General features: G+C 34.2%; 1 protein-coding gene and 1 long non-coding RNA gene across 4 annotated transcripts; one reads left to right on the top strand and one right to left on the bottom strand.

The window, feature by feature from the left end:
• Positions 1 to 21,325: 21,325 nt before the first annotated feature.
• Positions 21,326 to 27,256, top strand: LOC122307845 (MLO protein homolog 1-like). 2 transcript variants are annotated; one of them, XM_043120949.1, is made up of 14 exons: positions 21,326 to 21,555; positions 21,679 to 21,736; positions 21,884 to 22,104; positions 22,607 to 22,723; positions 22,866 to 22,926; positions 23,514 to 23,602; positions 24,103 to 24,177; positions 24,437 to 24,525; positions 24,712 to 24,761; positions 24,884 to 24,924; positions 25,045 to 25,218; positions 25,836 to 25,871; positions 26,020 to 26,067; positions 26,705 to 27,256. In XM_043120949.1, exons 1-14 carry the CDS (start codon positions 21,442 to 21,444, stop codon positions 27,209 to 27,211), a joined length of 1,680 nt encoding a protein of 559 aa, XP_042976883.1. In that variant the 5' UTR covers positions 21,326 to 21,441; the 3' UTR covers positions 27,212 to 27,256. The 2 variants fall into 2 exon arrangements, with proteins under 2 accessions (XP_042976883.1, XP_042976882.1); XM_043120948.1 differs by having other exon boundaries at positions 25,939 to 26,067.
• Positions 21,694 to 26,966, bottom strand: LOC122307846. 2 transcript variants are annotated; one of them, XR_006241839.1, is made up of 3 exons: positions 26,826 to 26,966; positions 23,489 to 23,633; positions 21,694 to 22,091 (listed from the first exon to the last, which is right to left on the bottom strand). It is a non-coding gene; the product is annotated as an uncharacterized LOC122307846 (long non-coding RNA). The 2 variants fall into 2 exon arrangements; XR_006241840.1 differs by having other exon boundaries at positions 26,737 to 26,877.
• Positions 27,257 to 27,872: the final 616 nt, after the last annotated feature.

Below are 27,872 nucleotides of genomic sequence, written 5' to 3'. Positions count from 1 at the left end.
CCTTACCCATCATACATATATAGTAAACTGATAGTAGGTTAGAAGCTAACTTACCTCATTTATCGCAGTCTATGAAAATAAAGAGCAAAACATGAGGAACTGTAAGAAGATATTCTAAAAGTTAGAAATTTAATTACTAATAACTAGAAATATATAAAAGAGAAAACTTAGAGTAAAATTACCATTTTACCCTGTACATGTGAAAAAATGATCATTTCACCCCTAACTTAAAGATTGCACATCCTAACTCCAAAAATTTTCAAAATTTACATTTCTCATGTAAATTTTATCCTAAACTCAAATATCAATTCAGAAAAATTTAAAACAAATCACAACTATAAAAAACACACCATGGCTGAAACATCCATAGATCATTTCTCTTGATTTTTGTTGCAATTCCTTCCAACTTACAAAATATGCTTAAACCAAAATTTTACAACAAGGATCTTCCTATTCTAAGTTTAAAATCATACATAAAATATCCGTTTAGAAAAAGTTAATAATCAACACCACACTTTTGTAAAAGATTCAAACACTTGAATCACAAGCTTTGACCCAAAATCAAAACATCTCCAAGAATTCCAAAAAATCAAATCTTACTTCTAACATATTCATAACATCATCCTAAGGTCAACTATGCTTTAAATCATCAAACTAAAGTTACCAAAATCACGAAATAACACTTGGAGTTTTTGGTTTTACACTTAGTCCAAAAACAGAAACTTTTTTCTTAACTAGTTTTGATCAATCTCTTGATCCATGGCTTACAAAGATAAGATATTCAAAATAAAAGAGTCACATGGTTTAAAATGTGTCCTAAAGAATATCCAACCATCAAACTTAAAATCACATGGCTAAAAATTAATAAAACATGGATCTAATCCAAAAAATCAAATCTTAGGCCTAACCGAAATCCTCTTGCATAGAAAAAAAATTTCTTTGAAACTAATACTAAATATCTTTAAAATAACATCCTAACATGAAAATAAGAGATTTAGGATCATCATATAAAAATATCAAAGCCTTTAGAGTAAAATCAAACCTCGAAATATTCAAACTTTCTCCAAACAAAAACTGTTTTTCCATTTCCAATTTTCAAGTTTCTAGATTAAGAAAATTTATCATCAAAAACTTTATTCATGCAACAAAACCTCAGTGGAAACTCATAACCATATGCTAACAACACTCCAAAAAATGTTCGGATCAAGATATTTCTATTAGCTTGGTCAAAAACTCTAAAACATAACATACTCTCCAGTTTTACGCCCATAATGACCTTTCCATGGTTAAAAATACTTTTAACCAACCAAATGATTATGGAATGATACAAATAATATATATACAGAAGCTATACTCAAATAGGACTAACTTTTATGAAAGAGTCATCGTGTGAAAATACTTACAAAGGGTTAAAAATCACCACGCAAAAAGACCCAGAAATCTGCCTGAGAGAGCTCTTCTGGGTTTCTTTCTAAGAATGGGGTGAAGAAGTGATTAAAGGGAAAGAAGTGTGTCTTGCACGACTCTAGACTTCTAGAGAGGGAAGATATGGGTTTGAATGACCCTTGATTGGAGGTGGATATATGACATAAAGTAGAGAATAGTGAGGGGCAAAGAACTGCCTATAGAAGCTGTGAGGTATTGAGGTTGATGAGGTGGGTTTCTCCATCCCACCAAGGTAGTATTGGGTGCAACCAAGGGCAGTGGATGGTCTGTCATGTGGGGGAGGAAACTTATTCAAGAAGCTTTACCAAGGTGGATGGCCCAAACATAAATCCACCATTTTCTCAAAAAATGGTCCTCATATCCATTTAATTTTCTCAGAAACTGGCTCAACATATTCCTACTGCATGCACTGTAGGCAGGAATCACTAGCGGGACTTACCACCATCCATACTGCATGCACTGTAGGTGGGGATCACAGGTGGAACTTCTCACCATCCGTGCTTACCACCATCCCTACAGCTTGCATTGTAGCCAGGAATCACAAGCGAAACTCTACAACCGTCCTTGCTTACCACCATCCCTTCAGTTCCTTTTCCTTTTTTCCATTATTTTCGATTCATTCATTACACATGCATCGAAATCCTTTCTTAACACAAAAACCCAGTTTTCAAACATGTCACAACAAAATGCATGCAAATAGTATATTTGATGTCATGGCATATCACACATCAGATAAAATATAGCAATTACAATCCAACTTCACAAATAAACTCATCCTCCAATCTATAAATCCACAATCCTCAAACCCAAGGCCCGTTACAACCAATCAGTTTGTAGAAAATAAGTTAGTGTAAAAATATATTTAAATCTCAATAAATTCTTTGGAAAATTGCTCACAATGGTGGAAGAAAATTTTGAAAGATCAAGGGTGATGCCAAAAATGATAGAGCAACGGTGAAGCAATGTTTTCAGGTGTTGGCCATGGGTTTCAAACTGAGAAATTCAAAAGGGAGTTAAGGGAAGCTTGGGCTGGGCATGGAGGGGCTTATGGTGGTCGGTGGAGTGGATGGTGGTGGTTGGTGGCCAAAGGTGGCAGTGCATGGTGGAGATCGGGCCAAAGATATAGAGAGAGGTGGTCGTGGGAGAGTGAGAGAGAGTGGGAGGAGCTGGGTTATGGTGGGGCTCGGGGAGGCTAGGGAAGGAAGAAGGTGGTCTGGTGAGATGATGGTGGCAACTGGCGGCAGCATTAAGGCTGTGCGATGGTGAAATTGAGTGGAAGGAAACCTACTTGAGTTGAGCTCGTGTGAGGGAGGAAGAGGATGGCATGGGGGCTGAGATTGGTGGGGATGGGTTGCCGGTGTGATGGGAGGTCAGCGGGATGAGCAGTGACTCCACAAGGTGGCGCACGGCAGGGCTGGGGAGTTGAGTGTTTACAGGTAGAGAGGGGAAGAGGAAGAGTAGGGGTTCATGGAAGTGGAAAAAGAAAGAGGAAAAGGAAAAGAGAGAGGAAGAAAAGAAAAGAAACATGAAGGAAATTCAATCCAGGCCATTCGTCTTGAGATCTTAAAACTGATCCAACGGAGAGGATTAAAACAATAGTTTAACTTAAAAGCACAGTAACTAAGTAAAATAAAATAGTAAAGCACAACAATAAAAATAATTTGAAATAAAGAGTCCATAAATAATAGACAATAATAAAGAATGAGGAAAAAACACATTAAAATAAATTTCACAACTTAGCAATTATAAAATAATACAACAAAAATCATATTAAATGCAAAACTAGACAACCAATACTAATAATAATTAAAATAATTATTTAATTAAAATACAAGAAAATACAGGATATCACATCCTCCCGCCCCTTAGAAGAAAATTCCATCCTTGAAATTGGTAAGGTCAAACATTAACGCTAAAGCAAGTTACTAGATAGAACTTAGAACGCGCTTGAGTAAAACGTACCATCAAAAACTCCCAAACGGGCATGACTAATGCTCTCTCATGACTACTCCTACAGGCGCTTCCAACATACTCGCACTAGTCTCCCAGTGGCACATCACATCTAGTATTCCTAGGGCGGCCTTGTAACCCGAAATCTCCATTTCCACAAGAACTTAATACAGCACCCAATGAATCACAATGATCGATAGTTTCATACAATAACTATGCTAACCCCAATCGACTCCTATGCTATAACTTCCAAACCTTCATTGTATTCTATACTTTGGTAACCTATTAGCCGCTTCTCAAGTTAACCATCAATAAATATACCTTATATGACCGAGTGATAAATCTCCAACGGCAATTATAGTCTCAAGATTTCAAGTCACTGCTAATTCCTCTAGATCAACTCAAGGTTTGAACCCCCAACTATATCACAAAATTTCACGCTCTTGATGTGCATCATTATAATTGGCCAAAATGCATAAAATTATGTCCTCATAAATTAACACCATCAAGTACAAGCTAGCTCAACACCTATTAAACAGAAAACTCTTACCACATTTTAGTAGAAAATACTCTGTCTCCCAAAATCATGAATTATCACACATATTTCTTAGTTGGCTCTTGCTGCCTTAATCAAAATCAATATTCTGTAAAATACATCCATGATCGTTGACAGACAATCATTACCAATCAACCTTAGCATCCCAAATTGAAAACAAGCAACATCATCTCAAAAATACACTTGTCCCATCTAAGATAAAGAACATACCCTAAAAGGCTCGAATACAACCTGGCCAACTAATAAAAGTGCCTATAAACTTCTACCCGACAACATATACCTAAAAGCTCATCGACTCACTCAAAAATGAGTAGTACAAAGGCTATTCCAAGTGCAGGAAGACGTCGTAGGAATAAAATTCCTAAATCGTCTCCTAAGAAAAAGTTATTTAAATCTAAACTCGTATAAAATGGTAAAAAGTTTCAAAAATAAAAGTGGTGGTATGTACAATGAATGAAAGGATGCAACAAAAATAAAAATTGTACTAGCCATAGACTAGATTCATACTTTTAGATTTTTTTGAGCTTCGAAATGGAACATAAAAGACTAACAAATTGAAATTAACAATTAAGGATTCAACTATGCTAAACAATTTTAATTAATCTGAAAATTAAATAATAAAACTAAATTTAATCTAAAATGTAATAGGAATGTATATTTAATGGAAGTTTAAAGAAATAAGAAAAATAGCTGACATAAAATAAAATAAACAGCAAATAAAATGCCCAACTTTTAATCCAAAAATATCGAGAATACACCGTAAACTTTAAATTGAAATTAAATAAAAAGTAGGGAATGAAAATATCAAGCCAAATGAAAGGAGATGGAGATTGAAAGCAGTGAAGGAGGCTAAACTGTAGCAGTAATTGGACCTCTCAATGAGCTCTTCAACGGCTCTACAGTGTAGAACCAAAAACCTCTATCCTCGTGTGCTGAAATGCCTCAAAGAAATTATGTGCATGTAGTGCTGAATTGAATTGGCTGAAAGAAAGAAAAAATCCTGCGGCGTGTCCAAGTTTCAGTAGAATAAAAATGTCTTGCAGCACTGAGATGTCCCAAAAATATGTTTTTGCGTGAATGAATTTGAGAGCCAGAGTCTCGTATGATGCCATGCTATACTTGAAGTCTCAGCTCGTGCAATTCTCTTTTTAGAACCCAAACCAATCCCGTGCGTGAATGAAACTCAATTGGCTGAAAAAACCTCTAGGTCAAGCGACTGAAAATATCCATAGCAAATGTGTTGTCCTTGGTCAAAGTCAACATCTCCCATTCATTCCGTGCATTAACTTCAACTTGTATTTCTTTTAACCACTTTTTGACTTTTATTATTTCTAATTTTTGTATTCCTTCAACCTAAAAAAAATGGAAATAAAATAAAATAAAAGGAAAGAATAGAATATTAAAATTGTGTTGTGCATATGAATGAACATTTTTCAATTAAATCATAAGTTATAATATTAAGAAAAAACCATGTTATTTATCAATTTAAATCACAATTCGGATTTATGCATCTTAATCATTTTTTTATTATCTAAAACTAATAATAATGTAATGAAATAAATAAAATACATTGGTTCTAAATGTATAAAAATATACAATATTTCAGCTCAATCACTCATCACCTCAATTCTGAATATCTTCAAATCTGGTGGTGACTAAACTCAATACCAACCATCATTGAATTCACCAAAACATTACTAAAACCTTCTTGGTAACTCACCCACCGATTCTGCTTCCATAAGCTCTAGTATTAGCACGACTAGTTCCTTCAATAGCACATCACGATTAAACCTCAAGGCAGGTCATGTTGCTCAAACCTCTAATCTATCAAAAACTATTGCACAACACTCCTTGATCCTAATCCTCTATTACCTTATAAATCTAGTTATGTTATCAACCGTTAATGCCTAAGCTTCAACTTCTGAGCATTTATTGCACACTACACATTGGTGACCCAATAATTTCTCTTCAAGTTAAATAACAATGTCCATAATTCTTCCAACTGGACATTCAATCTCTAGAGGAAAGTATAGCCTTAAAAAGTTAAATTCCTATGTGACCTCAAGTCACAACTAATTCCTGAAGATGATCACGACCATCACTGCCAACCATCACTTCGCTAAGTATGCTGCTTCAATTGTACACTCCGATCAACTTTCCAAAAACCTAAGGCTAAGATCTCTTGAATTAATAATATCATATCAAATTAACTTCAACACCTACCAAAGCCACTTCTTCTAAGCCAAAAAAAAAAAAAAAATGAGACCTGTACTCTCTGAAATCCATATACACTCACAACTACTACGTGTCGATTTCATGCATCCTTAGCCAAAACTAATACTCCTCCAAATGTACAAGTGATCCATAACTACCATTTCCATCATCTGGACCTATATTTTCAAAATCAACAAGAATCATTTCCTGAATCCGCACCATTTATTATCCTTGAATCTGATATGGATCAAATCCTAAAACTTGCCACTATAACCTTGAGCTAATAACAATCATTTTTCGAACTAGATCAATACCTTCAATCCTCAAAGAAATAATCTCCTTGAAAATTTCTATATCAATAACTCAACTCTGGTCAACCTCATTTTAATGGTTACAGACTAATCAATCTCTAGAACAGATCAAGCTAGCATACCAAGTCTGCAAAACTAAAAACTCAAATCTTATTATAAATTAGTTCTTCAAGTCTGCAATTCTAAAACCTTAAATTATATAAGAATCATTTTCCAAAATCTGCAAGATCAACGAACTTATATCTAATAATAAAAAAATCACCTTCCGAAGCTTTCAAAATATAAAACATTAAATGATAGTAAATCTTTTCCTAAAGTCTACCAAATCTTAAACCTTTGGTGAAATTCTCATAAATCTATCCTTGAAGTTTGTTGAACTTACAACCTCCTATTCTAAAGCCTCATTTCATATTTCCAAAGAATCTAAGACCTCAATCATACTAAGTAATTTAAAGTTGTTCCCCTCCTCAGTTGTGACTTTAGTTCCTACTCCAAAGAGATCGCCTAGACCATGTCATTCCCTGCAAGCCTCAATATTATAAAAGCAAACCAAATCACTAAGAGTTTAGGCCTACTACACTAAATATTCATACCTATCAGTGGCATTCCTAGTCATACAATCTTCCTACAATAACGTAAACTTTAACCTCACTTTCAAACAAAACAAAACAAAACAAAATAAAATAAAATAAAATACATAAAATAAATTTGATATAATAAAATAAATTCAAATTAAAATCGTAAAATTTTCTGGTACTGCACCTACGAAACATGTGGATTTACCTAGAGCCAAACTGCTCTGATACCACCTATGGCGCTCCCAACTCCCACGTATGGAAAGGTGAGAATCCTGACACTAGGATGATGACAACATGGTCCTGCACCCCAATCGATAAGTGCCAAGTATGTGTATATGCAAAAAGTGTATAGCAAAAATCGCAGGGAAGAAATTAAATAGTCAACTAAGTACCAGAATTTTAGATATAGAACCATGAAAATAAAAGCCTTTCAAAAATGTTATACATTTATCGAGTGAAAATAAAGTAAAAGCAAAAATTACATAGCCAAAAAAGGGAAACAAATCCCATGATCCAAAAGTGACCACGAGTCACTCCTTCGGCAGAGCCGATCCCTTAGGCTCAATGTCATCCTTTGCATCAAAATCTATGATTTCATGAAACGAACCGCAGAGTAGAATTACCACCGTGAGATTATGAATCTCAGTAAGTAATCCACCAAACAATCCAAGAGATAAAAATATATAAATACAACCAACGTGTATGCATCCACATGAAGAGACATGCAAAAACAAAACTATCATTTTTCCCAAAATTGACACGTTTTCCAACACACGCTGAAAACCCATTTGGCCCAAAACACTTCCATTAAATTTCATTAGCCATTTTTCTAGAAAATAGCCTAAACATAAATCCACTATTTTTTTAGAAAATGGTCCTCATATCCATTTAATCATAAACCGCCATTTTTCTAGAAAATGACAAAACATATCCATTTATCAGTCACTACAGGCAAGAATCACATGCAGGACTTCCCACTCTCTCTTTCTCACTCTCCCACGGCCTCTTCCGTTCTTTTATTTTTTTTGATATATTCATTACGCATGCACCCAAAATCCTTTCTTAACACAAAAACCCAGTTTTCAAACATTACACATGAAAATGCAAGCAAACAGTATATTTGATGTCATGGCATATCACACATAAGATAAAATAAACCAATCACAATCCAAGTCCACAATTAAACCCATTCACCAATCCGTCCCAAGGCCTACATCCAACAATGACCACAATCTATAAATCCACACTCGGACCCAAGGTATGTCACAACCAAGCAATTTGTAGAAAATAAGTTAGTCTAAAAATATATTTAAATCTAAATAAATTCTTTGGAAAATTACTTACAATTGCTGAAGGAAATTCTAGAAGATCAAGGGTGACGCCAAAAGTGGCGGAGCAACGGTGAAGCAATGTTTTCAAGTGTTGGTCGTGGGTTTCAAACTGAGAAATTTGAAGGGGAGCTAAGAGAGGTTTGGGCTGGGCATGGAGGGGCTTTTGGTGGCCGTGGGTGGCAGTGCATGGTGGAGACCAGGCCAAAGAGATAGAGAGGGGTCGTGGGAGAGTGAGAGAGAGTGGGAGGAGCTAGGGTCACAGTGGGGCTCGGGGAAGTTAGGGGAGTAAGAAGGTGGTTCGGTGAGATGATGGTGGTAGCTGGTAGTGGCACTAAGGTCGTGCGGTGGTGAAATAGAGTGGGAGGAAACCCACTCGGGTTGAGCTCGCATGAGGGAGGAAAAGGATGGCTTGGGGGCTAAGATCGGTGGGCGTAGGTTGCTAGCGTGAAGGAAGGTCGGCAGGATGGGCGGTAACACCACAAGGCAATGCACGGCAGGGTTGGGGCGTTGAGTGGTGGATGGGTAGAGAGGGGAAGGCGAAGAGTCCGGGTGCAGGGGAAAGGAAAAAGAAAGAGGAAAAGAAAAAGAAAGAGGAAGAAAAGAAAAGAAAAATGGAAAAAAGAAAAGGGAAGGAAATTAGATCCAGGCCCTTTGTCTTGGGGTTTTAAAATTGATCCAATGGAGAGGATTAAAACAATAGTTTAACTTAAAAATACAGTAACTAAGTAAAATAAAATAGTAAAACCCAACAATAAAAATAATTTGAAAGAAAGAGCCAATAAATAATAGACAATAATAAATAATAAGAAAAAATATATATTAAAATAAATTTCACAACTTAGCAATTATAAAATAATAAAACAAAAATAATTTAAATGCAAAACAAGAGAACAAATCTTAATAATAATTAAAATAATTATTTAATTAAAACACAAGAAAATACAAGATATCACAGACTCCATAAACCGAAACCCTTTTTTCTCCATTTGGTCGTGTGTGTGTAAGAAATGAATGGTTGGTTCCTTACCTTGCATGGCCTTTCTCCTTAGATGGTGTCTCAAACTCATGGTGCACTTAGAATGGTGTTTGGAAGAAGGTTGTTCAAAAAACTATAATCTCAAAAGCATGAGAGACCGAACTCCATAATTACATCACCAAAAATATAACTACTGGGCTAGTTCATCTAGTAACTCACATAACTCGACTAACGATGCCATACTATTATCTAAAAATCTAACTAAGGAGGTCACAAGTTATACGTTGCGTCGGCAACGTCTAATCAACCTCCTCCAATCTGCTAGGCTCTGCTCCCTCTCTTGGTCCTAACATATCTCCTAACATTTGGGGGAATAGTAGTTGGGATTACCGCGGTAAAATTTGAATACAAATCTCAATAAGTTAATAGAGAACTTCTACACAGGTTAATAATGCATGCATGGCAGTAAAGGTATGAATGGATAACCAAAGCCATAAGTAAGTATAACATAACTTGACATATAATATGGGATGAACTGACATAACTTGAACTAGAACATGATCTGAACTTGAAACTTGACATGACATGAACATGAACTTGAAACATGACTGAATGTGAACTTGAGCATAGCTTGAATGTAAAATACATGAACATAAACTTGAAACATGACATGAATTTGGTCTGAATAACATGAAGTTGAAACATAGTATCAACATGAACTGACTTGGACATGAACTTAATGAGAAATAACATGAATGTATTCTTGTCTCGTGGAGTTACCACGATAGCGTAGTCTTATCTCATGATGTTATCACGATAGAATAGTCTTGTTTTATGGGATTACTATGATAGAATAGTCTTGTCTCATAGGGTTACCACAATTTAATAATAATAATAACTTAACTGCACAAGGACATAACATGACTGGACTTGGAAAATACTCCAAACTCGAGACATGACGTGACACCAAATAGAAGGGTAGTTAGACTAACGTAACGTAACATGACATGTACATGAGATGCATGATTTGCCATAACATGAAACAAACTAACAATACGTAACTTGGCATAACATGTATCAGACAAACATTACGTAATATGGCATAAAGTGTAACAAGCAACATTTCGTAATATGACATAAAATATAACAATGAATTTTACGTGACATGGGATACATGTAACAGATGGCATAATGTAACATGGCTTACTTGTAACAGATATCATAATGGAACGTGGTATACTTGTAACAAATAGTAATACATGACAGAATTGATTGTGTAACAGATAAGTATTTCATGGCAGAATAAATCATGTGTAACAGATAAACATATAATGACATAGTATGGCATGGCATATGTGATAACATACATAAATAAACTATAGTTCCCTTACTCATCATACATACATAAAAAGTTAAGAGCTAACTTACAACAATCGTCGCATTACGGGAATCAAGCACAAAACACGAGAAATTGTAAGTAGAAATTCTAAAAGTTAGAAACATTATCACTAACAATTAGAAACATGAAAAATACTAATTTAGAGTAAAATTACCATATTACCCCTAACTTAAGGATTTCACATCCTAATTTTAAAAATCACCAAAATTTACATACTTTGAAGTATGTAAATTTTATTCTAAACTCAAATACCAACTTAGAACAATTTAAAACAAATCATAACTATGAAAGACACACTATGGCTGAAACATCCATAGGTCATTTGTCTTATTTTTGTTACAATTCTTTTAACTTCAAAACTCATGATCAAACCAAAATTTTGCAACAAAGATTTTCCTATCGTAAATTTCAAAAAACATACTTAAAACATCCAGCAAAACTATACTAGTCATCAACACAAACATTTGATCCAAACCTTTTAACTAAAAATGCAAACCCTTGAATCACAATGTTTGACCTAATTCAAAACATCTCTAAGAACTCTAAAAATCCAAATCTTTCTTCTAAGATATTCATAACACATTCCTAAGAACATCCTTTGAATCACCACACAGAAGTTACCAACAATTACAAAACATCATTTGAAGTAATCGGCTCCACACTTAGTCCAAAAACAGAATTTTTCTCTTAACTAGCATCAATCAAACACTTGATCCATGGCATCAATGATGAGATCTTCAAACTAAAAATATCACATGGTTTAAAAATGTGTCCTAAATTAGATCCAAAACTGAAACATGGATATAGCCGAAAACATCAAACCTTTGACCCAACTGAGTATTCTCTTATATAAATATTCATATCTTTTAAACTAACACCACAAATCTTAAAAATAACATTATAAATGTATATAAGAGGCTTAGAAGCATCAAATAAATATATCAAATCCATTGGAGTAAGATTAAACTACAAAAGATCCAAACTTTCTCAAAACAAAAGATCAAAATAAATATATCATGTAAATCTCATCAAAAGCTTTAATCATACAATAAATCTTCAACCAACATTCATATATACATATTGACAACACTTCATAAACTTTCAGACCAAGATTTTTCCATTAGCTTGGTCAAAAACTCCAAAATACAACACACTTTCTAGATTATCACCTAGACTGACCTTTCCATGGTTAAAACAACTTTTTACTGATCAAATGAATATGAAATGAAAAAAATAGGATACCCATAGAAACTGGTCCCATAGAAGAACAAATTTTATGAAGAAATTATTATGAGGTAATACTTACAAGGGGTCAAAAAATATCACGTAAAACGTCTCAAAAAACTGACCAAGAGAGCTCCTAAGTGTTTAGCTCTAAGAATGGGGATGAAAAGTGGTGAAGTACGTCTCTTAGACTTCTAGAGGGTGAGGTATGGGCTTAAATGACCCTTTGATGGGAGGTGCCTATGTCACAAAATATGAGGATATTCAGGGGAAATGGCTACTATTGCTACCGTGAGGAATGGAGGGGGCTGAGATGGACTTTCCTCTCACATTAAAGGACTATTTAGGGCTACCACGAGCAGAGGGTGGTCTCCCATATGGGGGAACTTCCTTAATAAGCTTTTCCAAGATGACCAAAATTCATGGGTCTTAATGGGTCTTAGACAAGTGGGCTTCAATTTGGGATTTAAAGAGGATTTGGGATTCTATCAAGTCCAAATCCAAGTTTTATTGGCCCAATCAAATTTTCAAGATTTAAAAGATTGGATAATGATGCCATAACATGAATTTGAAAAATTAATAGCATGTTAAAGTGATTTAATCAAATGATTAAACACAATACTAGAAATCAGATCAATTAGGGTTTGGGCTTAAAAAAAAATCGATTAGGGTTTGGAGGTCAACTATAGGATTTGGGGGAACTGTTAGGGTTTTGGTTTCAACCAAACTTTTGAGTTTTCAATTAGATTCCAACCATTTATAGTTTTATTATAGTTGAAACCCTCTTTAGTTTGGCACAATTTGGATTGTTGAATAGAAATAGCGTTTTGCTTAGGTGGCATGATCTCACACTTTAATTCCTTCATAATCCATTGCACGATTCCTCTTGGTGCCAATTTTTCAATATTATTCACCAAGTGTAGTTAAGATCTTACCAAGTGTCTAAATAAAATTTCTCTAACCTAATTTAAACATTTCACACTAATTTTGAAAACACTACACTTGGTGCTACTATCGAGGTTACTATTCACTTTGAGAAAGTGAACAATAAAATTTGCATTATAAAATCTTAGATATTTATATAAACCTAACTGTGCAATTCATTTATCAAAATTCAACTCCGAAGTGCCTCACAATAAACAAATTGATTTTCAAACAGGTGTTTTGTTCGAAAACTGAAAATAGGATTATTGTGCCATAAAATCCTAAATAATCAAATGAGTCTAATGGCATAGACCATATCACATTCAAACACTTCTAACTACATCAAAGAAATAAAATTGCATTTCTGATACCATAGTGGTGGTAACACTAACTATGCAGACAGACTAAAACCTATGCAATCGGTTGATTCGTGAAAACTTAGAGAGTTTTCATAAGATTCCTAAAACCTATAGAAATTCTACCATTAAATTTCTACCAGATTGTTAAAAGTGGTATTTGGGTGAAGAGAAAGTAGTGGAAAGTGCGAGAGTATAGTATAGCCGAGTGATTCAAGCAAGAACTTCACCAAGTGACCAGAGGACTCACATTTTCAGCTCCTCCCCTTTATATAGGCATGTAATCCCTACTTGGAAAACTGAGACCTTATTGCATGGATGCCTACTTGGCATCTTAGCCATGTGCCTCTTCCCCTTCCTCATGATGGGTTATGTTGGAAATCAAACATGGCTTTTTGGACAAGTTGTGTGGGCTTCTTCAAAACCGAAACCCTATCCCTCTTGTGCCCTTCATCATGTGTCTATATTCATTGAATCTAGTGACAAAAGAGTCATTCTTCAAACCCAAATCATTCTCAAACCTCTACACATGTGCATGCAGCTTGCTAAGTGGCAAGTGAAGTCTATGTATGTGTGGTTGCCGAAATGCCATCCATCTTCCCAAGAAGATCTTTCTTCTAACAAGGTCTTGGGTTTTGTGTGATTGGTTCTTAGTGGGTGACAAGCACAATTTTCCCTACCCTAGACGTCCAACTCATGTCTTCCTTTCACAAAATTCTTCCAGAAGCCTCAATAGGAGTATAGATCACCTTTCCAAGCAAATTTTCACCTCTTCCCAATGCCACTCTCTTCCTCCTCTTCATCATTACTTGGGGTGAAAACAATCAGGTCAGGTCCGATTCGGTCCATATTTTTCTAGATCGAACCGACCAGACCTAATATCTAGTCGGTCCGGTCCACATTCAGTTTGGTCTCATTTTGTCAGTCCGTTCCGTTCGATTCAATTATTTTTTTATTCCTTTTTTTTCAAATAAATCAATTAAAATTTTTATTTAAATGACTAAATTAAAATTAAGTGAATTATTAATGTAGATTATGTAACTAACTCATTAAAAAAATATTTTATATGGTCAATGATACATATTATAAATTATAAATTATAATATATATATACTATATACATATATACATAATGGGGAATTGGTATTAGGTTAGTTAATTTATAATTTACCAATTGCTTTATATTTACTTAGAACTTAGGTATTTTACAAAAAACTTATCTAATAATTTTAATTAGATATAGATGTAGATGTTAATAATTAGTTAATGGTGAATTGGTTATAAGTTAATTGATAATATACACTACTTAATTCGTAGAATATTATTTTGTAATTACATATTTAAAATTTTATATTATAAATTGGAATAGGTTAGATGAAAATTACATAATTTTTATATAAAATCAATTTTTTTTTTTTTAAATTCGGTTGGTCCGGTCTAGTTTGGTTCGAGGAATCATGGATCGTGGACTAGTTCGGTTCGAGAAATCTTGAACCGAAACCGAACCTCATGTTTCTTGGTCCGGTCCGGTCGGTTTCTCCGATCTGGGCCAACTATTTTACAACCCTAATCATTACATCATGCATGGGTAACACTTGACAATTTCTTCTTAAAACCGAAAAACCACTCTTAGTGTGCCATGCCTTGTCTTTTGGCTTTCCCCTAGGTGACACTTCCCCATGTGCCTCATCATTCCCTTCTTCTAGAAATTGCCCACACTAGTGACAAGTGTCAAAAAGCATTTTTCAACAAACGAAGTCTTCTGCATGCATGAAAAGTGGTAGAAGGTAGGTGAGAAGCCCTTGGGTAGGCGTGTTGGGCTTCTTTGGTCACTAAACCCTAAAATCTCTCACCCCCTTTCCTCATATCACGTCCAGGTTCATTGCTTCTAGTGTGGGTCACAAGTGGATGACAAGTGGCATTAGGTGATGAGTTGGGCATGTGCCCTAAGGTCCTCTAGGGTTTCTAAATCCTAAAGCTATGTTGAGGCCGAAATGCATGGGCCTTGTGGGCCTCCCTTGTGGGCTTAGATGCCTAGTACATGCACAAGGACAAGTCTAGACCACCATGCATAATCCAATAATAAAACATGCACAAGGATTTGGCTAAGTCTAGATCATCACAAGAGATGACTCTTGAAATTAATTTAGCAATTCTCATTCACTAGTTTTCCGTGCTGTTTTATTCCTACATGGCAATATTGCATGATTTGGGATACGTTTCCTTTGAAATTTAAAGCTAGGTTTCAGGATTTTTGCATGCATAGGATTTCCTTATAATTATAGTATTATTCCACCATAAAGAAGGGTATATATATATTGAGGCTAAAGTCCTCTTATTTTCTTTTTTCTTTTTTTTAAATAAAAGAGCTCGAATCACAAACGAGAAACATGGCATCATAAATGCTACTGGCTAACGTGACCTGTATAAGCCTGCAACCCGATTCACCAAAGTCACATTTGGGGCCGACCCGATCTGACTAAAAAACCAGCTGAGACGAAAATGACCCGACCCGACCAGGCATGTTGCGGTTTGGGACACAAACTTCCAGAATCGAACACTGCATTTTACGGTTTCACCACTTTCCTTTTCCATTTTCCCTTTTCTAAGCACTGATACCCCACCACCACTAACAACAACAGCAATGGAAGAAGACACCAAGGAACTATCAGAGAGCCAAATTTTACAGCCTTTAGGCTCACGTAAAACACTGGCAACTTTACCAATGATATCAGATTTACTGAGGGTGTCGAAGGAGGTGCTGAGTGGTCTTCTTCAGTTTTGACAGCCTCGACTGTGCCTTGGAATGCTTCTTCATCTTAGGCGGCATCCTTTCCCGTTGTAGTCTCCAAATAGGCATAGTATTGAAGAAGTGAAGCAAAGCAACGCAAGAGATAGAGAGAGTAAGCAAGCGAACCAGGCAAAGAGTTTTTAGTTCATAAAATAAACCCACCTTTAGGGTTTAAAGAAAGAAAAAAAAAATTTGAGAAAAGCTTCTGATTTGCCAAAAAAGTATATTTGCACTGTTGATTGATGTACTTAATGGGCTGTTAGATCCCACTTCCATTGATGTTGGTTCTTCATATCCCACTACCGTCGTTCTCACTCCCAACAAAAGTTTTCGAATTTTCAGATCTCCAAATCTTCAGATCTTCAAATCAAGTTGATGTTGTCTTCAAATCTAGAGAAAATCGAGAGGGGAATATGGGTGAGGAGAAGGAACACGATCTTGGAGCAACACTCATGGAGAGAGAGAGAGAGAGGGGGGGGGGGTTTCTCTTATAGGAAGAAAGGTTGAAAGAGTGTGAAACGATGAGGGAGAACACGATAGAGAATGGCAACAATGGCTATTCAAAGTGGGAGAAGATGAGGCAGAGGAAATATTGGTTTGCACAAGTTAGACAGGCTACGTCTAACTCAACTCAATATGTAATTGTTGACCCAATGGGCCTTTGACGGGTTGTGTGGGTTGGGTTATTTAGGAGGGTCGAGCCCAAGCCATTTATGCATAGGCCTAGACCTGCATATATACATATTGCATGTGTTGTATAGCACATCATATTGTGTTGACATGATTACTATTGCATCAAATTGTATCGATAAAATTAACGATAGAATAATAAAAGTTGAATAAGTTGTAACATACAATATTTTTCTATATATATTTGTGTGGATCGATTAGTCCAAACACTACTTACAAATGAGAAAACAAATACAATGATACAATGTTTGGTAGCATTTTTTTAGAAATCAATCCTAATAATATTCTGTATATTAATAATGTAAAAGTCCTCCTTAGTTTCTTGTATATTCTCTTTACTGATATTCAATGAGTTGAACGTGTTAACGAATATTTAAAAACTTCTTTAAAGACAAAAGCAGGAGACAATGTTACTTAAATTATAACCGCGTTATACAGACGAGCCGTACCACTGCGAGCAGCTTGTCTATAAGATAAAGAAAATTAAGGTACCTGCCGTACATATCTCTCTCTCTCTCTCTCTATTCAATTAACCATGCACGAGAGTTGACATTGGTTTACAATGAAAGTGGGCACGTTAAACGTACCTGTTAGGTGGCAGAATTTGGGACTAATTACATCTCCTGGAGTATTCATGATAATTTGATACCTTCCACTTGATATTGCTTTCATCATTGAAATGGACACGTCTTTGACATTTACTCATGTTAACATATATATATATATATATTGGACAATTAATTTATGAGAATAAAATGACACCCACTTATTTTTCAAACCTGATTCCTTGTTTTTGGGTGGTGAAGAATATTATCACATGCGCATATTTGAATAGTTGATCTTAATGTTAATACTTAAATATAAAAAAGAGTAATATTATATACAGTTGTGAAGTATTCAAGTATCATATAATTATTTTAAAAAAGAGTAGGATTCATTATTAAAAATCAACCTTTTTTTATATCGAGTCCGTATTTATTTATTTTTTTCAAAATAATTATACGGCACTTATACACTCACAATTATAAATATCATTTCTCTTCTATAAAAATATAGATTATTTATCATATTCTTACCCGTATAATCAGGAAGATTCGGCTCCTAATTATATATCACAAATGCAACATCCGGCCTCTCGTTCCAACTAAGCTTGAAGCTGAGACTAATTCGTCTATTAATTGGCAGTACTCTTGATGATGAGGTCCGAATCGGACAACTTTAAAATTGGACTTTGGTCATATATACGCCAAATCCAGACGCATGCATGGTTATATCAATTCACAGTAAAATCTTATTATGTAATCTTCTTTTCTTTTCTTTTTTATGAGTTATTATATTATCAAACCGGTATATAAAGTATATCGTTTACATGATTACTTAAATGATAAGATTTAAATTGTAAGATTCAAATTTTAAAATTTATATTCTAAATTATTTGACATGTAATTAAGCACTTTATAAAGTCATGTGTTATCCGCAATGACTTTTAAATAGAGTTTTTCTTTTTCTATAGCAAGTTTATAGACATATATGGGTTATGCCTCTTGATACTTTACTTGGAGTTTCTTCTTTATGAAAACTTACCTAATTATGTAGAAACAAATTGCTGAATTATTTGGCTCCATTCATGCACCTATATCACGATACAAGGAGCTGTTAGATCATCACCAAGTGATCTAAAATTTGACTAAAAATGAGATTTTGGTTAAAGTCTAAGCCATTCAAGAAACTAGTTCACATTGGACTATCCATCTTAAAGTCAAACTAATAATATAATATTATGTATTTTAATAATAATTTTTTTTAATAATTTTTTTATATTTTACAAATACACTCCATATATTTATTAATAATTTAATTTTTACTATTATTTTTCAACTATTTTTTATATCAACCTAATTATCTAACATAATATAGCCAGCTTGTTTATTAATGAACGTTTTAAAAAGAATTTAAGAAAGCCTTATTGATTATTTGTGAATAAAATATAGGTTTGATAGGTGAATATTATCTCTCAAACTTTGGAAATTCTTTTGTAGTTAATGTAACTCAAAGTTTTTAGCTAGTCCAATTCAGGTCATTTATACAAAACTTAACTATATTTTAGATTTCACTAACATTTCACTAGTCTAATACGTGCCAATGCTCATATTACCCTGTAATAGCAGCAATATCTCGTATTAATCCCGCAATAAGCTGAGGGAACTAGAAAAGAAAATTTCAATAGAGTAAAATTTTAGTAGAATTATGCTATATATATACTAATTAATATCATTCCAGTTTTATTTCGTTGTGACAATGTCGTAGCACTACTCGTCTATCTTTAGATAAATTTTTGTTTTTGTATAATAGTAAATTCAGGTTGATGAGAAACACAATATCAATATAATGAGATTAGAGTAAAATGTTGGTGTAGTAATAGCATCTTACAAAATTTTGTAATGCATTAATCATCAATCTACCAAACTTTTCATCTGGCCAATGTACAAAACTAGGTGATATAGTACAATTTTAAGATGTATTTTAATGCTTGCATTTCAAATTTAGGTGTCTTTTTTTTTTTTTTTTTTTTTCCCTGAAATATCAAATTTGGGTGTCTAAGTGACAATCTTAATGATTTGGAAATTACATTAATGCAAAATAACTATAGTGTAAAGGGATGGATCATAGTTATTTATATATAAAACAAATCTAACCCACGTTTGATCAACGTGACTAAATGCTTCCATAATTATTATTATATTGGTTGTCAACCCGCATAAGGCGCAGGAATAATTACCTAACTATCATGTTTTAAGTGTCTAATTAGATGAACACTTCCAATGGATTATTAATCCTATCCTTCAAAATATATCATCAAAACCCAATTTTTCTATTTTATATACTGATTTTTATAATATATCATATATTAGCTTATCTATTTTTTCTTCATATAATTTAAATATTATACTTTTTTATATTTTTCCTCTAATGGAAAATCAACAGCAAGAGGGAGAAACTAATTTAAAATCTTTAGAATGATGAACAACTCCCTCCACATCTAGCGGTTCCTATAGCAAAATGTAAAATGAATGATGGAATACAAAATCTATTGGATGACACTTTTGAGAAAGTTTTTTTATATTTTAAAGAAATTTGTATTATTATAGAGCATCTATTAGGAGTGCTCTGTGGGAATTATAACTGTTATATCTCATCTAAAATTATAATTAATCGGTGAGAATGCAAATTAAAGAGTTCAAATTAGTAAAAAATTCAAATTAATTAAGAATTGAGGAAGCTAAATGGGTAACTAACGAAGAATCAGTAATTACCATAAGATGAATAATTTTTTTTCTTAATTAATTCATTGGAAAAGTAATAATAAAATGATAAAAGAATTAAGTAATAGAAAAGCTAAAGAGACAAGTAATAGAATATCAGTACCTATTATTAAAACATGAAATTTTTTTTTTCCCTCCCTATCTTGAATTAGTAATCATAAGACTTATACTACATATAGTCAATTTTGTATATTCTTTACGAACTTTACTAATGTGATTTACCAAAACATGTATTTTATATTAAAAAAGTCACGCAATCAATCACATTAGTGAAATGCACAAGAAATACACAAAAGTGTCTGCATATAAAATTTTTGTACAGGTGATTCATATAAATGCAAAGCATAGATTGTACTATACCTCGCAATCTAGGTACTATATTTGGGACCAGATCTATCAATAGAGACTAACACAAACTTCATTAATTTAGAAGGGTCACATGAGATCTAGTGCCATCTCGACTTATGTTTTCATGAACTTAATGGATCTCCATAGAAAATTAAAGAAATAAAATGGGAAACAAAAAAACAAAGGAAAAATAAAGGCCAAATATTTATAAGGTTAATTTCTCTTTTACTTGTTAGGTGTAACCGTATAAGCTTCATATAATAATAATATGGCCCTCAAAACAATTATGATCGCAGGAAGAATATGGGGGAAAGATAGAAGAAATATCTCAAAAGAATCCAAGAAAAACGGATGGAACATGACATAATTATACGATTAAAACCTATAACAAATTAGCTAGTAACGTGAATGAGAAAAATAACCCCTCAAGGCTTCAACAGCCATAAAAATGGACAGAAAAGAAAGTCCGTCTTGCACTTGTCTATTGCTCATGGACGCCATCTTGTCACCATCAATACATGGAAATTACCTAACAAGCAGATCAATCATGTACGGGACTCGTACGTCGTCAAACGTGTACGGTGGCGAGCAATCTGCCAACCTGTACGGTTGTTGACTATTTTCATCGTTAACAGTTTATGAATTTCACTACCAAAAAATTATTAAAAAAATGCGCAAATCTTAATCATAGAGCCTTGGCAATTTAAAAAAGAATCTTAGTCGTAATTTCTTGCTTGGATATGACAAGACGTACACAAATAAACAAACAAACAGTCAGTTCGTGGTTGAGCATTGACACTGACTGTCATCAAAGTCAAACATCACTTCATCTTTTTTTCTCGTCTTTTATTGTAGCAGCTGATCAACGTAAACCTTTATTAGCTCTTAATATTGATCATCAATCTAATCAGTGTTATGAAAACGCTCATACATATGTATAAGATAAAAGCTGATAGCCTTCTCTTGTGCTAGCTTGTTCTAAACAGACCAAACGCTAAGAACTGAGAGCGAGAGCAAGAGAGAGATGGAAGGAGGAGAGGATCTGGAGCATACGCCAACATGGGCTGTCTCAATCCTTTGTTTGTTCTTCCTTCTCCTATCTTTTACGATTGATGCAGGTCTTCATCATCTAGCCAAGGTATGTGTTCTTTTCTTTATACGTAAACTCACACACACACACACACGTGTGTACATATTTGAGACATTTAATGTGTACGGGGTTGTTTGAGCAAGTGTGCTTGAGATGTTTTGCATGCTACAGTTTCTCAGGAAAAGGAAAAGAAAATCCCTCGATAAGGCTTTGGTGAAGATCAAAACAGGTTAGTACAAGCTTAGCTGGCCTCCTGCCCTTCGGTCTTTTTTAATGGTATAAACACTTTTTCAATAGACTTCCACCATCTTTGCGAGAGTTTCTATATTCTCTCCAATTACGTAAACAAGTTTGATTAATTACTTGTTTGAAACAGAAATGATGAATTTCGGTTTCATATCGCTGCTTCTTACAATATTGGAAGTACCCATCTCAAAAATCTGCGTCACTGAAGCAGCAGCCAATTCTTTTCTTCCATGCAAAGATACTGTAGACTCGGTAAACCCAATTTTCTCCTCAGCCAAACAGGTTCCAGGATCAAATTCCAGCAAAACACTTTCGAATCAAATCACGGATGATAATTACTGTCAAGCAAAGGTGAGGACCAAGGAAAATTACTGCTAAGCAAAGCGAAACTCTTCAAGCTGTGAACTACATACATAGAAAAATAACAATTGAATTGAACCACACTCTTCAAATGATCATTAATGGTGAGAAACAGAACATGTGGAATGAAATTAAATCTCTGTTCCGACGATATTGACTAATGCATATGTCTCACTAATAACTCAATGAACATTATGGCCAAGAGACCTTCTGACTTGTAGTCCATACACTAGCTAACGAAAAGTGAACTCAATTAGAACTGGAATCTTTCTCATCAAAAGAAATTATTTAACTAAAATTACAACATCCCTAATAAACAGGGGAAATGTTTCTAAAGAGTTCTCCCTAGATACGTAATAGGAAGAATTCTTTGATTTGTGATTGATGAGTGAGATCTTTTACTGACCCGATCATTACCCCCAAGTAACCTGTCCTGCATGACATGGAAGGGGTTATGATATTTTCTAATATGTAGTTTTATTTTATTTTGCAGGGAATGGTTTCTCTGGTGTCAAGGGAAGCAATCTTGCAACTAAATATCTTAATCTCAGTTTTGGCAGTGTTTCACGTTCTGTACTGCATATTGACGATGTTTCTTGGGTTAGCTAAGGTATTGAAGCAGGACAAAACTTGCAAAACTTGTTTACCATCTGGTTGTCATTTTTTCACTTTTATTATCATTATTTCATTTTTTTCTACCTTTAATTTAATTAATGCCACAATTAAATCTTTCGAAAAACTTCTGTGAACAGATGAGGAAATGGGAAGCATGGGAGGAAGAGACTCAAACCCTTCAATATCAAATAGCTAATGGTAACCTAATGTCGGTTCTCTCATTGTTTTAGTTTTTTGTTATTCTATGTATTATGGTGCCCATCTTTAGCCACTCCAATATGTTGTTATCTTAAGAGTCACATCTGCTCAGATTTACCACCTGCAAGTCCAACGAAGACTGCAGCAAAAGGCTGTAATCCAATTAGGAGCACCTGTTATTAAAATTTGACATCATGGGCAATCTTCAGCCATACTGAAGAGAAAATACGGTATCAAGGTCTACCATCACTTTTAGTAGGGCTCATGAAGAAGACATGCAGTATTCCATAAATGATTCAATATCCTGTACTCCACTGATAATGATCAAATGATAAGATCAAAACCAGCAAACAAACATATTGGTACCTCATTCACCTGTACAATTAAGATCATGTATTCTACAGAACAGCATCATGTTTATTTATCAAATAAACAAATACTTTCATCAAATTAATGGCTAAGGAATTCATATATAGTACTAGACATAACGATGGAAGCACAAATTCTAATCATAGACAAAATTAACAGCACAAGTTCAAAAATGTATCAGTAGTCTACTTACATTTATATTAGTGTCATCTGTACAGATCCAAAAAGGTTCCAGCTATCCCGTCAAACATCGTTTGGAAGACGTCATCTAAAGCTTTGGAGTGATCACCCTCTCCTACTTTGGCCAGTAAGTGAGTTTAATATGATGAGCCTCACATCTGCAACAATTTAGCTAGCATAAGTAGAAAATGATATGAAGAATCCTCAAAGGCAAATGGACATCCAATTATTTGACTAAAAAATTATATAAGTTCATTCTCATGTTTACTTTTTTCCTCCCTTCTTTAGAGCTTGTAAAACCATTTTGATGCTTTTAACTTGTTCTGAAGGCACAGGAGAACAAGTTTATACCAAAATGAAGATTGATTCAGTAGTGTAATAGAGTATCGTTGAAAGATTCTCCTTCATAAGAAAGAAAAATAAGATCATAAGATCAGAATGGTTAAGGAATTATTCTTATCAGAGAAAAAAATAGGCTGCTCCTCTTCAATGATTAAGTTAAAGCCAACAGTTAACACATACCAAAAGCATTAAATATATCGATCACATCTAGCCATTGAAATCCACATTTCCTCGACCATGGTTCCAAAGATACTAACGACGAATTTTTTTCTCTCTTTTCTTTAGGTTTGTTTTGCTCGGCAATTCAGTAATTCAGTCTCGAAAGCCGATTACTTCACTCTTCGCAATGGTTTCATAATGGTAAGCCAGATCATAAGACTACTTAGCCAAGTTGGAAAGCAGAAAATAAGTACAGTGATAGACATAATTGCAAGTATGATGTAAAATGCTCTAGGCATTTCTTAAAAGCATTCCTAAAAACATGCCAAACAAAAGTATGAATGAGTTCGCAACGATTGGAGGCCAGACTGGAGCAAGCTGCATGAGTCCAAAAACCCCTGAAACATGTTATGCCTCTTTGACAGCTTATAGCTGAATTTCCTTTTGGTTGCTTCTGCAGGCGAATGTGGCTGAAGGCAGCAATTTCAACTTCAAGAAATTTCTTTCTAGGGCTTTCGATAATGATTTTGAGCAGGTTGTTGGAATCAGGTATATATCGTTGCCAACATACAACCAGGTTGTCTAGGCCCAGGAAATTAGCATAAGATTTGAAAATCAGAGATATAGAAGAAAGAACATAGTATCAGTTATGACAAGATGCACGAAACCTTAGACAAGATCATAACTATCGAGGACAACAGATTCAGACTAAGATTTTGGTGCTCACTCTTGCAGGTTCTGGATCTGGATCTTTTCCATACTATTCATATTTTTCAGTGCACATGGTAGGGAACAACTCTATTGAATCTAATTTCCATATTTGCGTGACTAAATATATAGGTTTAGTGGTATTTTGGAGAAAAACACATTTTCATCTTAACAACGTTTGACCTGACTTCTTTTGCAGTGTTTTACAACCACTATTGGCTACCTTTTGTTCCCCTAGTGGTATAATCAATCAACACCATTACTTCATCTATTTTAAACAACAAGAGTGAAGAGATTGCATTTTCTTCTTTGCTTTTGTCCTGACTTCACTCTTGTCTGCCTTTATATTTTGCATTGAAGATTGTTCTAGTTGTGGGGACAAAGCTAGAAGTCACAATAACCAAAATGTGTGTGGAAAGTTGCAAGGAGAATCCAGTCACTCAAGGAACCTTTCTTGTAAATCCTAGTGATAGTTATTTCTGGTTTGGTAGACCTGATTGGCTTCTCCATCTACTCCAGCTTATCCTAATCCAGGTATAGAATATCACAATTATTGCTTATGTAAGACTAATTGAATGAAAAGCATATCATCTAATATTTCTCTCTACAATCCAACGACTTAAAGGTCTTGATCATCCATCCATAGAAGTCCCCATGCAATCTATCAGACTTGATCATTCCATAGTACGTTGTTCTTTTGAATATGTTATACTAAATTAAAGGCATGATACAATCAAAATTAATGAGCGAATCAGCCAAAACTGATATCAAAATGTAGTAGAAGAAACAGAATTCACTAATAGAGTGCCATATATTTCCTAGATTGACAAGGTGAGTCTTCTTGCATATTGTCAACAATGTGCCTTGCCCTAAACCATGGAAAGGATATTAACTTACCCCTTAAATGAAGATACATATAGATAATATGAAAATAATGAGGCTTAAACCTTCCTACCTCGAGAAAAATTCATACAGCAGAAATGGCAAACAACATAGCCACGATAAATTTAAATTCTTTTCAAAAGTTCCGGTTGACTTGTGTGAGTATTCACAAATTAGCAAAAGTTACTTGAAATACAGAAAGGAAGTTTATGCAAAAATGGATTTCTCTATACATGATAACACACTGATCAGGATTATTTTATATGCAGAACTCGTTTCAGCTGGCATTTTTCACCTGGACATGGGTATGTATTTTAAGCTCGTAAACTCAAAAGATTTTTACATCCTAAGCTGACCCATTAGCCATAACAGTATGAGTATGGCCTAAGGTCTTGCTTCAATGAAAACATGGAGGACTTGACCATAAGGATTACCATGGGTGTGGCTGTGCAGCTTCTTTGCGGCTATGTGACCCTGCCTCTTTATGCACTTGTTACCCAGGTAAAGAAATGCATCACTTATGCTATTCCAGAACATCAAACTTATATAAAATTATGTACTGGCATACTAGTGTTAAGAAACTAAAACAAGATTAGGAGCACTAAATTAGCAATGCTTCCAAAAAGTTGAAAACCAGGAGTTTAAATCCTTGGTATGTAGAATATATATAGAAATAACATTGAATAGTCCATAACAATGAGAAATTACCTTTTGAATAGATTGAGTTTTGCTCCTTAATGAGATAGTTGTTTGTCCATTAATCAATAAAAATATAAAAAATATTTCCTCCAAACTGGGTCAGAGAAGGTTCCTCCGACCCAGTTTGATGGAAAGCTTTATCCATTAAAACAGTCCAAAAATTGCACCCGCAAGGTCCTAACAGATCACAAGCTAAAGTTCTTATTTGCAGCCCATAACTAAAATCCTTTTAGTGTGGGCAGATGATCAGACTACATTACTCTCATCACAGATACCTAAACTTTAAGCGTGATTTTGAGTAGCGTCATGTCATCGAATGTGAAAATTCTGTTTAAAAGTACAAAGGATGACAGCAAATGAATCGTTCTCAGAATATATTTTATTGAGTGGATTTGTAACTTGAATTCATTTTTTTCATTGTGCTAAATGATTGTCACAGATGGGTTCTAGCATGAAGAGAGCAGTGTTTACCGAGCGTGTGGTTAGAGGCCTTGAAAATTGGCAGAAAAATGCTAGACAGAGGCTTTCCAAAAATAGATCCAATTCAAGTCGACACTCACCAAATTCCTCACAGTTTAACACTGCTGTGACTTCAATATCAAGCACACAAAGCGAACATCTCCCAGAACACGACGACCATCCTCCATTAGCTGTAATTAGCCCTTCTTCCTATTCCCCCGGAAACACAGAAAAGGAAGTGCAGCACGGCCAAACTCCTAATCCAGCAATAACAAGCCTTTCAACTCAAGAAATCATGAAAGAGGAAGCAAATCGCACCATCATCGCCACGGGAACCTATGATGGTGAGATCTCTTTTGGGAGCAGCTGGAAAGCACGAGAAAGCAGTAGGGGCATTGGTGAAATCACTTCAATCACCGAAGAAGATGCCTCCGACACACTAACAGTCTTCAATCACCGATTCACCGAGATGTTGATAATGACTTGAAATAGCTTCTTCCCTGAAGAATGTATATAATCTCTCTCTACAGCAGTTATCCAACGCCCCCGTCGCCCTGTACCCGGACTGATCTGGGCAAGTTTGGCAATTGAGATGAGAAACAAAATTTTTATTATTATTATTATTATTATAAATTTTTAAAATTTTTATAAAATATAATAAATAATTTAATTATTTTAAATTTCAATTCAATTTTTTTAAATTTTAAAACAATAATAATATTTTAAACTTTTATTTAAATATAAAAATTCTCATCTCATAAAATATACTCCATGTAACTTAAAATTACATTTCACATTATAGGTATTGAAATTTTCCAAATATTTCTGCAGAGTGAGACTTTCAAAGGTCTATCAATCAATATTTAATCAATTTGTTAATCAATATGCATGTAATTATTTAATAAGAACAGCGTTAAGATAAAATAAATCAATTCTATACTAAGAAATTGGTAACGAAGAAAAGCTCTTTAAAAATAACTTTTAAAAATAAAACCCTACAGAACAACCTACCCAAAACATCAATCCATTATTTGAAAATCTTTTAAAATGAAATTTCAATTATAAAATATTTGTCAATTTACACTTTTAATTGACCAAACAAATGACTCGTTTGTCTCTCCAAATCTCTAGAATCTCTACAATTTCTA

Source organism: Carya illinoinensis, chromosome 4 (assembly GCF_018687715.1).
Source record: "Carya illinoinensis cultivar Pawnee chromosome 4, C.illinoinensisPawnee_v1, whole genome shotgun sequence".
In the NCBI taxonomy this organism is placed as follows: Eukaryota; Viridiplantae; Streptophyta; class Magnoliopsida; order Fagales; family Juglandaceae; genus Carya; species Carya illinoinensis.
The sequence above is the reverse complement of the archived record's forward strand: the minus strand, read 5'-3'. Positions and strand labels throughout refer to the sequence as shown.

Bases quoted from the DNA above. Each gene is read 5' to 3' on its own strand.
- LOC122307845 (XM_043120948.1), top strand. From the start codon at position 21,442: ATGGAAGGAGGAGAGGATCTGGAGCATACGCCAACATGGGCTGTCTCA. The intron at 23,603-24,102 runs GTAAGTGAGTTT...TCTTTTCTTTAG, and splicing joins ACCCTCTCCTACTTTGGCCA to GTTTGTTTTGCTCGGCAATT. The intron at 25,219-25,835 runs GTATAGAATATC...TTTTATATGCAG, and splicing joins TCCAGCTTATCCTAATCCAG to AACTCGTTTCAGCTGGCATT.